Source organism: Delphinapterus leucas, chromosome 7, assembly GCF_059928025.1.
Source record: "Delphinapterus leucas isolate spDelLeu-1000000601 "Yukka" chromosome 7, BTC_Dleu_Yukka2, whole genome shotgun sequence".
Lineage (NCBI taxonomy): Eukaryota > Metazoa > Chordata > Mammalia > Artiodactyla > Monodontidae > Delphinapterus > Delphinapterus leucas.
Genome location: NC_143135.1, coordinates 26,544,871 through 26,562,394, shown reverse-complemented (window position 1 = coordinate 26,562,394; position 17,524 = coordinate 26,544,871). Strand labels below are relative to the sequence as shown.

The 17,524-nt window shown below is 32.9% G+C and overlaps 1 protein-coding gene across 3 annotated transcripts in view; it reads left to right on the top strand.

Annotated features, from left to right (window-relative positions):
- The window catches only part of ELP4 (elongator acetyltransferase complex subunit 4), a 244,242-nt gene that overhangs the window by 97,107 nt on the left and 129,611 nt on the right, over positions 1-17,524 (top strand). For 2 of the 3 annotated variants that reach the window (XM_022583706.3, XM_089915008.1), the window contains exons 8-9: positions 12,747-12,855; positions 15,870-15,976. In XM_022583706.3, coding sequence (XP_022439414.2) covers positions 12,747-12,855; positions 15,870-15,976 — 216 coding nt within the window. Of the gene's footprint in view, positions 1-135; positions 12,726-12,746; positions 12,856-15,869; positions 15,977-17,524 lie in introns of those variants that run through there. The other variant, XM_089915009.1, reaches the window with a different exon arrangement.

Here is a 17,524-nt window from a genome sequence, read left to right as displayed (position 1 = left end):
ATGCAGTTTGATATCCTTGGAAATTTTGTCATATAATTAAACATCTATAGCTAATAGAAGTGTGACACCTTTATTTGAATATATTATATAAAGTAACACTACATTAAAAGTATATAAAATATCTATTTCTCTTAGATTGGGAAAAACAGCCAATCACAACCCTCAGAATGGGAAAAAATATTTGCAAACGAAGCAACTGACAAAGGATTAATCTCCAAAATATACAGGCAGCTCATGCAGCTCAATATCAAAAAAACAACCCGATCCAAAAATGGGCAGAAAACCTAAATAGACATTTCTCCAAAGAAGATATACAGATTGCCAACAAACACATGAAAGGATGCTCAACATCACTAATCATTAGAGAAATGCAAATCAAAACTACAGTGCGGTATCACCTCATACCAGTCAGAATGGCCATCATCAAAAAATCTACAAACAATAAATGCTGGAGAGGGTGTGGAGAAAAGGGAACCCTCTTGCACTGTTGGTGGAAATGTAAATTGATACAGCCACTGTGGAGAACAGTATGGAGGTTCCTTAAAAAACTACAAATAGAACTACCATACGACCTAGCAATCCCACTACTGGGCATATACCCTGAGAAAACCATAACTCAAAAAGAGTCATGTACCACAGCGTTCATTGCAGCTCTATTTACAATGGCCAGGACATGGAAGCAACCTAAGTGTCCATCGACAGATGAATGAATAAAGAAGATGTGACACATATATACAATGGAATGTTACTCAGCCATAAAAAGGAACAAAATTGAGTTATTTGTAGTGAGGTGGATGGACCTAGAGACTGTCATACAGAGTGAAGTAAGTCAGAAAGAGAAAAACAAAGACCGTATACTAACACATATATATGGAATCTAAAAAAAACAAAGATTCTGAAGAACCTAGGAGCAGGACAGGAATAAAGACACAGTCGTAGGGAATGGACTTGAGGACATGGGGAGGGGGAAGTGTAAGCTGGGACGACGTGAGAGAGTGGCATGGACATATATACACTACCCAATGTAAAATAGATAGCTAGTGGGAAGCGACCACATAGCACAGGGAAGTCAGCTCGGTGCTTTGTGTCCACCTAGAGGGGTGGGATAGGGAGGGTGGGAGGGAGACACAAGAGGGAGGAGATATGGGGATATATGTTTATGTATAGCTGATTCACTTTGTTATACAGCAGAAACTAACACACCATTGTAAGGCAATTATACTCCAGTAAAGATGTTAAAAATAAATAAATAAAGATTACATGAAGTTCAAAAAAAAATAGCCAATCAGTGTTCTTACTTTAGTTATTAGCATTCTGTCAGACCTGTACAGTAATGATTAGTTACCCTTTATTGTACTTTTGGCATGCTTCCCATGTTTAATTTCATTGTAGAGAAGGAACACATAGTTAAGGAAATTGCAAAGAGGGGGAAACGTTAAAATAGGGAAAATAATGACATAGATTCGAAACTGACTTTAACTTATTGTTGTAATGATACTTTTGCAAGTAGAGTGGAAAAGAATTATTTTTAAATTTGCATTTGAACTATTTTCTGCTCAGCCTCATAACTTTGAACTTGAAATAGTTTATTTCCTTTGGGTTAGAGATTATTTTCATCACAGCACAGGAAATAACAAGCATACATTAAAACAAATGAATAAAATAAATTCTAAATATCTGTTTGCTGAAAACACTAAAATTATTCATCAAGTATATTATGAATGTCTTAAAATATGTATGCATATATAGCCCTAAACAGTTTTCCCTGTGAAGTAGTATTATTACTCATCTGCTCTCTTGCTAGAATATAGTTTTAGTATCTGCCCAAAGACACTGTATTAAAAATGTGTGTGAAAATGGCCAAGTTAAATGCAGACTTTGTTACATGCTGAACTGTGGAGCAAAGTGTCATTAGAAGGAGCAGAACTATGGATGGCTCCCCTATATTCCGGCATTACTCAGTTCCCAGATCCCTGCTGTGTAGTTGTTCCACTCGCCAAGAAGCCTGTTAAAGAGCCCCCAAGAGCATGTGTACAGCCCTCCATGTTAATAGTTAATTGGTGAGGATGGCAAGATGAGAGGACAGCCGAACATGTGGTCTCTCAGACTCAAGCAGTAGACAGACCTTTAGTTATAATAACAGCAGCTGCTCACATTCTCACAACTCAACTGTTCAAAACTGTTGTCGAGTGAAGATTATAGTGGATTGAAAAAGAAAGAGGAAAAGTTACATCTAAGAAAAATACTAAAACCCTACCTTGAAACTCTTCCTTCCTATTATCTTAAGTATGAGAATATTATTTCAACTTTTAAAATCTTAAGTATAAATTTCCATATTAAAGATTGTTATATTTCAGCTACATTGAACATTCTGCTGCTTTTTTTCCTGTTTACTGTTAGAAACACAAATGTCTGTACACCCTTCGAAACTTTTTAACGAGCTTTTTTTACACGGTGATAACTTTGAAGCTGTTACAATTGGTTACTGTTTGATTTCCGTATCTAGCAATATATGAAACTCTAATGTTTTTTGGTCTTATAAATGAGAACTGGCTTACTATTAGCGAAATTTGTCATCCACTTGCAAATTATACAAATATTTTGTGCCTTTTAAACTAATTTTATTTGCAATTATCAGTGACAGTTCTGCTTAAGAAAAATGGTGACCAATAACATTTCTTCTTTTTGGAAATAGAAACTTAGTTTCATGCCTTATTATGATTATATTGGCGAGGCGAAAGGAAAATAAGTTTCCCCTAGCTTATGCATTTTATTTACACAATATGTGACAGGTTGTTCTCGATTTGTATTTTTTATTGATTGAAAACACTTTTACCTGAAACTGTCAGGAAATAAATATTAACGCACTTAGAGTTGTAATTAAAATAGGAAAGGTTATTTTTCTATACCTTTCTCACAGCTTTCCTTTCAAAAAGAAAATTTACTTTTTATTATTGCTAATCTATTCAAGCTGTCATAATCTACACTTTTAAGGAATTTTTAAATATAAACAACCCAATAAATTTCTCCTTAACTATAATAATGCAGGAGTGAAAACTTCCTTGACATTTTTGATGATAAAATATGAAATAACTTTTTCTCATTCTACAATAATTCTTTGTATTGCTAGCCTTTAATGTATTTGCTTTTAGAACATTAATTGGTAAACTATTTAAACTTTCTTTTATTCAGAATAGATTTTAGATTTGTAACTGGCCTATAACATTTTTATTGGTCATCACTGGCACTTCGTCAGTAATAACCCTATTCAGTTTTTATCATAAACCACTATTTTCCAACAATTTTATCTGTGGAATTTCCCTCCCCACCCTTCCCCCGCCTCCAGCTACCTCACTGAAGAAAACTATCACCAGCATTAGTTAGCTTATACCAAGGAAAAATCATTTTCTGAAGAAAAGCAGGAAGACAGGCCCTTGTTACATGTCTCTTGAAAATTGAAAGAAGTTTTAGTGTGTTATTTTAATTGATATATTTTCAAATCAATCCTCTATAATATTAATATATGAAAACTTTGAACCCACTGAAGTAAATGATGCAGTATGTTTCAGTGTGCAGAAATTCAGAACAGACCTTTTCACATCCATAAACTTGTGTTCATGTTGAGTATTTTAGCAGCTAAACTCTAAGGCAAGCAATGGACAGCTATAGAACTAACCACTAATATAGGATTATGAAATGTGGACTCCAGTGGCCTTGTGAATTTCTCTCAGTGTGAAATCTTTTATTCTTAAAACAAGACCTAAGAATAATTGTATGGTAAGGGAACAACAGACTCTTATGAGTTTACAACTATAAAATTCTGGAAAATATTTTTTTTCTAATTGTTGATATGAGCATCATTATAGGAAAACATAACACCACCTTCTGCCGTATAACTTAATCTATCTTAAATGGTCTTTTAAAATGTACTTTATTAAGGAGAATTATCATTTGAAATGGTCTTTTTAAATACAGTTTGTTACAAATATTTAAGGCTGAAAATTACAGATTCAATCTCTTGATCACGACTATGAATTATTAAAGGATAAAGTTGGATATTCTGGGTATCAATATTTCATATTCTCAACTAAGAATCTGCCTTAATTTTTCTAGACCTTCTCAACTACTCTGATATAGATCGCAAAAAATTAACATTTTTAAAAGTTTAAAAAGAATTATTTTTAATGAAATGAATCATATTAAACCCATATTAATTTACCATATTTGTCAAATTCCAGTCTTTGAAAATTTAGTAACTTCATACAAGTCTGGTTGGGTGTAAACAGAGTCTGTTTTTCTTTACAACAACAAATAATAGAACTGTGTTTCAACTCTGCTCCTATATGCTTGGATTTATAAATTTTTATAGTTCCAGTGTTTTCTTCTTCTGTTTCATATTACACAATCTAGTGTTTGATTAATTTTTTAAATCAAATCTTAGCTTGTATGCATTATACTTATATTTCTAATTTACTTTCTTGGTCCAGGATGTTTGAAAGTTTTTACACAAATAAACTCCAAATTTCTTATAAGTTTCTGTCTACGTAGAGCGTTAGGAGCAGTATATGTGCCATTTTGTCATAGTGTAAATATGCATATTAAATAAGGGTAGCATATTTAAAACTGTCAGTAAGATTCATTTGTGTCTTCAAAAGTAAAAAGAGTCATTTAGAAACCTTTTATTATAATTAATCTAACCAAATCATATTTGATAAGGCATACAATTAAAAATAATTTTGACTTTAAATACTTTTTTGCTTTCCCTAAAATTATGAAGTTTTGGTTCATGTGGCAATTCATACTATATAGTTCCTAGTAGTGGTGATGGTTGGTAAAGTACTATTTAGAGCCAAAATTTTCAAATATATCAATGATAGAAATAGTGAAATGTCTCATCACAGTATGGAGATTGAGTCATCTGTTTGGGCATATGGAATCTTTGGCTGCTGGACTGCATAGTCTTTATAATGCCCAATGTCCAGGCATGGACACAACTGTTCTGGGAGCAGAATCGGGGAGGGACTCTGTGTTTCGTCTCCTTGAACATGATAGAAGAAAAAAAGGGGAAGGATCTTTAACATTTTTATTATAGACTCTCCTCTACTACATCACTTTTGTGTACAGAAAAGAAGTACAACTTAATTTTGTATTTATTTTACAAATAGAATTGCTAAGCTTTTTATCTTGGGTGTTACAAGCTTTCTGAAAAACACCTATAAGAAAATGCAAATTTTGAATTATTCCTATTTATATACTTAGATGCATACCTTCCCTTAAAGAAAGATTACTGTCTTCAAAGAAGGGTGATACTTATTTCTTAATATCGAGACAAAACATGCTTGTAACGAATTATAATTTAAAGCTGTTTAAGTACCAGGTCATATATTATATCCTAACATTATTTTTTAGCCCTTTGCTATTAATTACATCATTATTACTATATAAAGAGTTCCCGCTTCTCTAATAATGTTTTCACACCCTATGTAGTTAATCTTTAATGTTGGGGAGGACGGGAGAGAGATTAAATTAGCCTTGTAACCTCTTTCTCTTCCAGGCTGATGATGGAAAATAAAAGCTCTTAGCCACAAAATGTAACACTTAGAATTAATATTTAATTAGACTAGCAAATTGTACACAGTGGCTGAAAGCTTCCGAAGAGTTTTTAGTGCCACAATTGACCTACAGGTTTAATAATAACTCACTTCTAGAAGCAAGTGCCAGTTCAGCATAGTAGAGCCACTGTAAGAAAGTCCTGAGAGATTAAAATCAGCAAACCAAATGGCAGGCAGGGATTCCTGGGATGGAGCCTTCTGGAAAGCTGGGAGCTGGAATAGCTTTTAAGCCAGGATTCAGATGAGAACAGTGGGTGAAAAAGCTGATCCCTCCTGTTCTGGGAGCTTCTGGTTGTAGGCCAAAATCTTAGAACAGATTTTTACTAAATGTTTTTGCTGCAGCTATTAACTTACATTGAAAATCAAATATTGAATAATTTTTCTGTAAAATTTAACAAAATTTCTGTGTAAACATTCGTTCTTAATTTCTTATATATTAGTACATAATATCTGTAAACTCAGATCATTAGATTATCAGATGGGTTTGGCGCTGTACATCTATGCTGTTTTGCTGTGACATGCTGTTTCCTTGTTCCCTGTATAGTTGATTTATATGGTTCATTTCTATATTATTTCATTACGGGACATTATGCAGAGCCTGAGAAAGAGATTCTGAAGTCTGTAGCCCAAGAAATTTTTTCTTCCAGAAGAGATATATATCAACAAACATAAATCAGAAGCATTTTTAATTTTTAAAGACCTAATATTTATAAAAGCAATTCTACATTTGTTTATGCTTATGATGCAATTAAATTATAAGTAAATAATTGGACCTCCTGGTGAAACATTGGATCCTTATATCTCTGAGAAATTAATCTGGTGAAAAAATAGGACACCATGAGTTTGAAAATGTGCAAACACAGAACAGCCAACTAAAAAAGGAACACCTTACATAATTTGTTGGTTATATCTTAAATAATTGAAGGAAAGCTAGTCATTAGTTAAAAATTCAAGCAGGTGAGAACCTTGCCAGCAGAGGGAGTAGTCCTGTCTTCCGTCAGGTTCCCATCATATTCCCACCTGCCTCAGCCTTTTTCGCAGCCAGTCTCCCATCTGGACCTGGCTCTGTCAGCCTGTTCCTGATGACAGGCTATAATTTTATCCTCAATATGGGATTATTCTAAGCTGATTTTAAATTTTAGTATCTTTAACCTACCACTGCATCGCAAACATCAGCTGGATGCTCTGTTTGATATTTGGATATTAGCAGTTGTTTTTCCAGGCAGGGTGTGAGCTTTTGGACATCTGCGAATTGCATTTTAAGGGTTTCATGTATAAAGTAGTGAGCAACAAATTTCTGATTTAGGAAGTTACCCATAAAAGATTTTAAAATACAAGTAAATTTCCATGGGAATAATTTCTATAATATGAAACTAGATGATGTGTAGTTTATTAAAAATGCCTAAAATTAATTTTGAATATTTTGCTATTATTCTATTCAGCCTATTCATTACAGCATTTTGTTCAGTCCATTTATAAGGGTTTTCAGAATTGTAGGTTTTCTTAATGTTTTATATAATAACTTACTAAAAAATAAAACTGATGTAAACAAATGTTCTGCAAAGCATGTAGTATTTGAGACCAGGGTAAATGTAAATAATATATCTGAAAATAACATCATGTGTTCTTTAAAAAATGCTTCAATTTTAAGAAACCAACATTTTCATACCAAAATATAGAATAACAAGTGTATGATTAGATGGAAAACAAAAAATATGGCTCCATTGCTTAATCCTAGTAGAAATCCTGGTATTTGGCAACATACTCAGCAATTTCTTTTGCCCTTGAGGTAGGTATATTTACCATTAGCTTCTTTGTGGATATGTTTTAAACATTAGAAAAAGGAACCGAAATATGTTTTATGATTTCCCTCCATGAATATCAATATACAATGCTACCGAGAGAGTGTTGCCATTAGGATTTTTTTAATTTACAGAAGTTCCTCCATATTTTAAAATTGTATGTGACTTTGAATAAAGTTCAGTATTAAATCTGGAAAGATTTAATCTAATACCTTCACTAAGGTTAATATTATTATTAATATATATTAGTATAATTTTGATAAAATTATATTCTTTCTTAAACTCAAAATTAATTATCTCCCCACTATCACTTTTTTTTTTTTAGTAAAATAAGAGACTAATCCACAGAAGTACGTGACAACTCTGGGAAGGTGAGGGAAGGCATGTAAAAAGTTACAAACTGTATAACAGTTTTTTGGGGTTTTTTTGCGGTATGTGGGCCTCTCACTGCTGTGGCCTCTCCCATTGCGGAGCACAGTCTCCGGACACGCAGGCTCAACGGCCATGGCTCACGGGCCTAGCCACTCCGCAGCATGTGGGATCTTCCCGGACCGGGGCACGAACCCGTGTCCCCCTCATCAGCAGGCGGACTCCCAACCACTGCGCTACCAGGGAAGCCCTAATTTTATTATTTCATAGTCTTGATTTCAATTGAATGGAGAACTTAATAAGCATGGAAAAACAAATACCTCATTAAATATCCCTAGATTTATCCCTTCATTCAAGTTTGTTTTTTTTATTACACGACAAAAAAAAATGTCATGAGTTGTGGTATGTTTGTGTTTCTAATATCATTTTTCAAAAAATGTTATTATAACTTGAGCTGTTAAGTAGAATACTTGCTTTTCTTGTGGTGATTCCCTCCCCAACATAGACACACACATCGTTTCACATAGTAGGGTCAAACATAAAGTAATTTAAATATTTCTTTAACTTTTCAATATTAACTTGATAGTGCTTTTGTGCTATTGTAGTCCCAAATCTGATGTGCGTGCCATACTCAGATGGAGCTCTACCCTTCATATTGTGTGTTTGCTGTCTTTCTTATTGAGTAACCCAAGAACTTATTCTAATTTGAGGCGTTTCACAAATGCTTTATGTCAGTTGATTTATTCCTTTCAAGCTTGTTGATAGTTAAGTGATTGGTTAATTACTTTTTAATTATCTTGTTAAAATCTTTCCTGGAAGTATATATTGTATTGGTACAAACTATATCGTTTATATTGTTGAGATAATTAAGTCCAAGTAAATAAGGAAATATTCAGAGTTTTTTGATATATTCTCATTGTTACTTGGTTACTCTAAATAGGTATCTCAACTATTTTCATTAGAAAACAAAGGGAGCTTCCTGTGGCAGTAGTTGAATTTTTATCTCTTAACAAAGTTCTTAATTTTGGCTTTATGAGCTTTGAATTGGAAAATAGCATTAAATTAACCTTCCTGTATTTAAAATCTATTTAATGGATTTGGCATATCCTAATAAAAAGAGGTTACCATTCTGTAGAAGTAAATATGAAACATTCTATGAAACCAAACAAGGAACAATCAAAACAAAAACTCTGTGAAGTTTTTTGTGAAATTAAAATTGGAGTAAGAAGGTAGTCAACTGGACATTCCGATTTGCCTTTTTTATTTGCAACATCATTTGACATAATTTAAATTTAAGTAATTAATTAAGAAATTACACCACAACAGAAAGTTTTAAGAACCTTTTATGTAACTTAATACAATGCTATTTGGGATTGCCAGCAAACTCTTAAAACTCCTGGACCCTGGCTCTCTCCTGGCTTCCCTCCTAGTCATGTCTTGGCTACCATCCAGAGCTGACAACTTTCACCCAGGACTGAAGGGCGATTTGCCTAGTATGAGAAAGATTTTTGAGTCATCCTAGATTTTCACATCCAGATGGGCAGGAAGGAAGAGTGGCAGTATCATTGTATATATTTGGGTGATGTCATTATGCCATGCATGTGGTGTAACCATTAATTTACTCATACTGGTGAATCCTGAATGTCCTTACTCAAATATTCCTTATTGGCAACTATATTGCAACAACTTCAAATTTAACACAAAAATTATTCAAAATTTATGTCTAAGTAATAGATGCACAAATACCTTTACTTCTCCATTTCCAACTACATACATATACTGTAGACTAAAGAGGTTTCGCATCTTGGCTAATAACATAAAAACACTTAGACTGTCTTAAGATGAGAATATAGAAGTTCCAGTTTCCAGGCCTCTGCTAAAATCATTATGCTAAAGCTTTCTGAACATTGCAGGTTATAATAAGACAATTTATTGTCCATAGTGCATTATTCCTAAAGTGAATTGTGATTATTATGCTTTTAAGGATTTTTAAAAGCAGTTAACTTTAGATTCTTTTAAGTAAATTTACCTACCTTTATCTAAAAGACCATTTAGTATTAATATTATGATTTGAAAGACATTTTGACAAGAGTGGTTTTAAGGTACGATTACATCAATATACCACGTTCCCTATGAATCTTGGAGGTAAAGAAGTAATCTGTAACACTATTTGAACTTTTAAAAAAGTAAGTACCTTTACATGCCCAAATATCTTTTATGCTCCTACAAATAATTGGAAGACTGAATGAGTTTAGGATAAAATTCATCTCATTCAGAAACTTAGATGTTATTCTTATATAATTTCCTGTGCTTTTTATTTTATAGACATTTTTCAGATATCTATACAACTTTCACAATTAATCTGGTTTGCCACATTACATAAACTGTTTTCTAGAATTGCTGTGCAGAAAGCAGTAAGCTCACCGTTAAATGTAACTTATATTATGGTAATGATTAAAAGTTTATTCTTGTTCTGATACTTCATGGAAGCTTTTAAGATAGAATTTCGTTTGTAGTTAATAACATGTAAACCTATGGAGCTTAGCAATATGACAAATGAAATATATGTATGAGTTTCTGAGATTTTAAAATCTAGGCTGTCTGTATCTTTTATATTAATTCATCAGTTTTCCTCTGCAAGGTGGATAATTGATATTTTTAATCTCCCGCAAATTACCTTAAAAAGACTTATAATGTAGATAAATATTACAGGATGTTAAGTGGTTTATTAGTCAATTTTAAGGTTAAATTAAGGAAAGAAACCTTCTTTGAAATAAATGTCATGTTGACCATTTAAATACACAGGACCTTGCTTATATACTACTAGAATGGAAGACTAATTCCATACTTAAATGTTACAATTTCTGTCATTCATAAGCCCTAGTTTATATCACTGAAATCCTGATATTTGAGTTGTAACAAAAATTGACTTTTATAATTTTAGATTCAGATATTTAGATACAAAGGCTCAGTCTTCTATTTATAGATAAAAGGAAATCTGACCTTTTTGATTAAGAAATATTGTCAGTAGCCTTTATAAGTGCTTGTTCATCTGAGGGTCCATGGCAGGAGTACTCTTCCCAGTTGAGTTTATCCTAAAAATGAAATGATAAGAGTCTGCTGGTTGTTATCTAAGATCCTTCTTAATGGGAGAACCACATGGTTATTCTTCATCTCCCACTTGTTCTCACCCTCTACAGCCAACTCAGCCATACCCCACCCCCACCCCAACATTGTTCAGTACTCAGCACAATGAATCATTTTCAAGTTGACTCATTGTGAACTGTCTCCCAGCTGTTGGAATGTCTGGCAGACATTTTTGTTTGGGTGAAGAATAACTGGCTGAAACCCAACCTGGATGAGCTCGATATAATGGTCTTTGGCTAAAGAAATATTGAGAGGAGCATGTTTATGGCCTTTGAAACCCCTGTTATTCCTGGAGTAAGACCATCCCCTGTGGCATAGAACTGAAAGTAAGGGATCAATCTGGATTATTTTCTCACCATTGAATGAAAAATTGCCTTGGAAAAAATAGGCATTTCCAAATGATGTTCGTTTTTCTATTCTTGGTACCTCCCCCCCGTGATTGAAAATATTAAAGACAATAAAGGGTAATTACTTTTGCTGCTTCCTTTTAAGAGCACTATTTCAAAGGCTGTAATATTCTCTTCATAACACACATTTCTACTTACAGAGGAGTTGCAAAGTACTGCCCTAGATGTGAGTTAACTAGTCACTTCAGCATAATGTTTAGTGACAGAGGCTACTGTGTATTTCAAACCAAGTCAGTTAACATTAACCAACCCTCTTTTATTTTTCATTCTTATGCGATCTTTATAAGAGAACTTAAACAGAGGAATACCAGTAAGCTCAATAGTCAATCACATTTTCAGAAAGTGAACATATTTGATTGTATTTGGACTTTTCTTAACAGGGGACATAGCATGAGACTGTAAATTGTCTTGACTGTTTTACATTTCCCATACTTTTTTTTAAGGATTAGTTTTAAAATGGTATATCAGTGTATAAAATGGGAGTTTCAAAATTATAAAATTTTATAAACAACAATCTTTTCAACTTATCCTGATCTTCAGATCAAATATTTTTCTAAGGTGTTATAGCCTATAAAATAGTTTTCAAACCTATCGCCCTATCAGGAGTTATAAGGAATACTGAACTTTATGAAATAAAATAATTCAAGAAAACCTGCAGATTATTGTGATTATATTTTTAATTATTATATTTTTTATAGCCATGAAATTCTGGGTATTTTAGAACTATTGCTATTTAAAATGTGACATCTTTTATAATGTATTGTTCAGCAGTATTTTTGATTCAGGTCTGGTTGTGTTGGGAAGGAAAGGGTAGGCTACTAGTCTAGTGCTGGTCATCTACAATCTTTTCTTTGCCTTTATCATTATTAGAGTCAACTAGCAGCATCTGGAAAGAGAGAATAGAAGACTGCAGAGCTGGCCATGCTGCAGACTCTTAGCTGGACCCTTCCATGTTTCTAATATGATACAGAGGACCTCAGCTATTATAAGGCTGGGACGTGGTCCCAGTTGACAGATGTTAGTGGGATCTTCCCTTATACATTATACTGTACTATATACTGCTTCTAAATTCTGATGTTTATCAGATTTTCCGATGGGCACTGGGTAAAGTAATTTGAAAAAATAATAGTATATGAAAATAAAGGTAGCCTTGCCCCTTAAGACAAGAGAAAAACTATTTTTCTATGAATACTAAGGTATGCCCCCTCAGCTCTTCAAATTAGAATAGCATACCTACATGGGCCATATTTTTCATCCAGTTTTCCACCTGTGGTAGCTTTAACTTTTAAGTTACTTCTCCATGTTGATAGTCTGTCTTCTCTACAATTTGTCATTGAGATGGCATAATGACATTGTCTAGATGGTATATTTTAAATATAACATGAGTGTTTTGTTTCCTTGTTTTACAGAATAAAGCAATTATTGCTCGTGTTACGAACTTGTCAGATACAGTAGTTGGTCTGGAATCATTTATTGGTTCAGAGAAAGAAACCAACCCATTATATAAGGATTATCATGGTAAGCAGCATCTTTATAATGAAAAGGGTGTGTTCCAATTGCCTGGAAGAATCTTGTCCAGTCATAATATCTACTGTCATGTAGCATGAATTTTATTTTTTAATATATCTGTTAAACTTTTTTCCTTCCTGGCCAATCTTTCATGGCAGCTTGTCACCAAACTACATTATGACTAAGAAGCATGGTAGCTATTTGAAAGGTGTCAAACCCAGGCACTAAGGCATGGCTCAGTCAGATGTACATTTTGTCCCTAAAGTTGCTGTGAAATCAGTCTTACTTATTAACCATGTTAGAAATAAGTATTATATAAATTCTAATAATAACAGCTATGTATAGTGGTTTATACTTTACAAAGCTTAGCTGTATGATAAATAAAATTCATACTGTATTACAGTTAAAAAGTCCTAGTCAATCACATTTTCAGAAAGTAAACATCTTTTATTATATTAGGACTTTTCTTTGATCATTTTGTTGTTAGAGTTATTAGCAAGTTTTAAAATGTTACCACCCTAGTATAAACACAGGTCAAGTAATCAGGCTTCTTACTTATATTTTTTGACTTTTAATAGTATTTTAGTCATTTGGTTAATTTGGGGATTTTTTAAAATAAAAGCTCCTACATAGAACTGTCTCAATAGGGTAAGTTTAGTAGTTATGCTTATCTTAGATCTAAGCTGAATATAGAGTATGGTGAATACTAAATTTTTACCTATTTATTATTCTGAATGAATACTAATTATTGTAATTATTATTGTGGAACTACTATACTTCCATGGAAAACCTTAGTCTAAAGACTGAATAGCTTATTTGAAGCCTGCTACAAGATTGTGTAAGATTGTGATTGTAGGACTGTGGCAATTTCTAGAGGCTACCAACAAAAGGATTATAAGATACTTATGACCACCAGGGCTTTAAAGAGTTGGCATAAAACCTTTTAAAAAAATAATAAAATAGCATGATCTAACAATCGAGTATTTTTTAAAAGGCTAGAAAATATAAACTGTGAACACAAACTACATAAAATAATTTGCCTCATGATCATTGCATAAGTGTGGATGTGGTATATGCCCAAATTAACCCTCTATATAATTCATTTAATATAGTACTATTGCTTTGGTAGGAAGAGAACTGTTAAGGTTAAACTATTTCCCTTTTTTTTCTTTTTCTAAAATTTGTATTAAACTATATATAATATTGCATTAGTTTTAGGTCTACAACATAATGATTTGATATAGGTATATATTGAGACATATAATATTGTATTAGTTTTAGGTCTACAACAATGATTTGATATAGGTATATATTGAGAAATTATTACCACAATAATTTTAGTTAACATCCATTACCACACATAGTTACACTTTTTTTTTTTCTGTTGGTGAGAACTTTTAAGATTTACTGTCTTAGTAACTTTCAAATATACAATACAGTATTGTCAACCGTAGTCACCATGCTACACATTACATCTCCAGGATTTATGTATCTTATAACTGGATAAACTATTTCTTTAATTTATTATTTACATTTTATGTTAAAACAACTGAAGTTAAACATTATCTTTATAAGTTATATCTGAGTATCATTTGTAAGTACTGTGAGTTTATAAATTTAGTAAAATCATATTCTATATTTTAAAAATTATTTTGATTGAAACATTTCAAGGGTTGAAAAGCTATGATTTTTTTGTGCTGAAATCTCTGGATTGATCAGTTTTGTTTGCCACAGATTAATGGATGATTCTGATGATAAGTAAAGTTTCTGTTAATAAGAAGGACCTGATGAATGATTGATTCACTCTGTAAGGCCTCCTGATTTAACAGTTAGCTAAACAAGCACTTACAAGGTTAAAATGAGAAATGTGCGAGTGGAAGTATGGTGTGATTATTTCTAATATATTTTACTAAATAACTCTGTATGAGATAATTTTAATTTGTATGTAAAAGCTGTCTTCTTAATAACACCTTTTGCATTTTCTTAAGTTTAAAAAATTAAGTCAGATATTTTAGTGAATTATTTTTGAAGGGGCCATTTCTAAAGTTAAGCACTTGGAGGTTGACCCTTTTAAGCTAACAGTAATACATTACTAAGCATCCAAATACACACACGCACAAAACTATATACTAGAGAAGCAATTATGTAAATAAGATTTATCTAATTTGTTCGAATCTGGATTTCCCTTATTCCTCCATGTTGAGGGATCAGTGTCTTTGGGATGGTAATTTTTAAATATGGGCTGAGTCAGGCAGAGAGACGCGCTGAAGAATCTTCCATGTCTTCATCTGTGGCAAATGACCCCGAGTTTAGTCAGAAACTGCATTAAGCTGCACAAAAGCCATCCAGTGCCCTTGTCAGAAAAAATTAGCAAGTGTTTCTATTGACAAGAGGCCAAAGCTCACGGTTTACCTAGCACTGTTACAAAGCTTATAACAGCTACATAAAGGTCTAACATGCCACAGAAATGAGTGTCTTGGGATGGCATGGGGGTTAATGTTTGATCCTAGAGTGTGCTCTGAAATGTAGTTTTCTTCAGTGGTTTGTTCAAGTCATTAATAAGGTATAAAATGAAATACTTTTCATTAGTGCTTCACTGGTTATCAGTAACCCATAAGCCTTGTTTTGCTGGCTGCTTACTGGTGCATTTAATAAAATAAAGATCACTCAGTGGTGCCGTGGGCAGCATGCAAGGTGATAGCCATATTTGCTTACTGTAAATACAAGAGAAAATCACACACAAACCGGCTGTAGTTTTGACAAGTATTAAGATCCTTCTTTACATCTGTACTTCTGTACCAAAGTGCAATTAGTTTTCCTCGCACAAGGATTTCTGTTTATCTTATTCTGCTTGATTACTTGAGTATAATCACACCATTTGCTTCATTGCTCCTGGTAGTAAGCTCCAGTTTTAAAAGGGGGAGGATGCTTGTGTGTAAATTTACAGAATTCTGCTGTAAGACTCTTTAATTTATGCATCCAATGACAGCGTTTTTTAATTTTTTTAATTTTCTTTTCACAAGGTTTGATTCATATACGGCAGATTCCTCAGCTTAATAACTTGATTTATGATGTATCAGATGTCAAAGACTTAGCTTTTAAATTAAAAAGGAAGCTATTCACCATTGAGGTAAGAGAGAATTTTTATGTTTGAGTCACAGTCTTGAGGTAAATAATATCTCTTTTTCTTTTACTTTGATGAAATTCATAGGAGATATTTCATGCTAAATATTTTTAAGTTCTTTTGATGTAACAGAACAATTTTTTTAGACTATCCTTTTTTGTCTTTTATTTTAATGGTATATCATTAGAGTATAGCAAAAATGATTTTGTTTTAAATGTCTGTTAAAAGTAAGGTCCAAACTTACATGAGAAGTATGACGTGCATATTTCCAAGACTTTCAAAAGTGTTTAATTAAATGTTAATGAGCTGTGCTTATTTGTGTGTGGAGTGTGAATGCTACCCACAATTGTGTATGGCTAAGAAAAGAAGATCCTTATCTACATTCTAAAAGCAGTTTTCTTTACTATTAGTGAAATCACCTTTCCTCTTTCCGTGCTGAATAAAACAAAAGTATAATTTACACCAGCGTCTTTAAGTAAATTTTCTACAGAAACTTAAACTTTTTTTGTGACCCTTTATGCCAGCAATAGTGACAGAAAGTAGTAGTGCAAAAGATTTATTTCAGCTTAATCTTGCTAAAGAGCAAATGAACATAGCACTATTAAGCAATTAAAGTTGGTGTATTTATTAATGAAATAAATGCTCAGAAGAGAGAGAGAGATGGCTTCTGGGTGATGTGATAGTTATCAGTATAGTCACTGGTGCAATTTTTTTTAACAAAGACATAAAACAGCCAAGCAGCCTTGACAAACCATTTTGTTTAATCTCTTTTCAAATGAAAAGCTCTTAAGCAGGCCACTTGTCTTAACTGCTTCAAACCATAAAAAGAGAGAATTGCCACCAATAAATTAGCATATTTTTAACTTCATCGTCAAATGATGGTCAATGTGGCTTGGCACTGCTTTGGTGTTTGGGACTTCACCCTTAAGTGACCACTCTGGCCCTTTTTTGACCCTCTGCCCTCTTTAGCTGGCCACTTGATAAGGTAACTTAATGGTGCTCTCTCTTTTTCTCTTTCCCTTCCCATTTGCAAGTGGCACTAACCTATAAATCATTGTAAGGGCCCTATCCAGTGACAAATTAATGTGCCCTCCTCCTAATTAATGGTCATCAATGTCCTTAATTATCTAATCCTATTGAGAGCAGTTAATAGTTAATCAGGCAGCCAGTTCTTCAAGCAGGTCATCTCTGCAGGAGTGTTAGAAGTTTCTCATCTGGGGATGCTCCCTTCAAAAGCCACTTAAAGCCAAAAGAAGGAGAGTGTAGAAATAGTGATTCTTGAGCTAATTTGCCTTAGTTCTCAAAAGGAACCACTGAAATGGAACCCAACACTGTAATTGTTCAACATTGTTTCAGTTTTTCTGACAGAATATTGGGTAATTTACCATAATATTGCTAACACTTTTAGAGGGATAAAGTTATAGTTGTTAGCATCACAAGGAAAGCATGCCTCCTCATTTTCTTTTAGGTGGAATTTATATATTTAATGAAAGATATAAAATGTTTTTCTCCATGTGGCGCCTTTCTCCCAAGATGAGTATTCTGACAACCAGG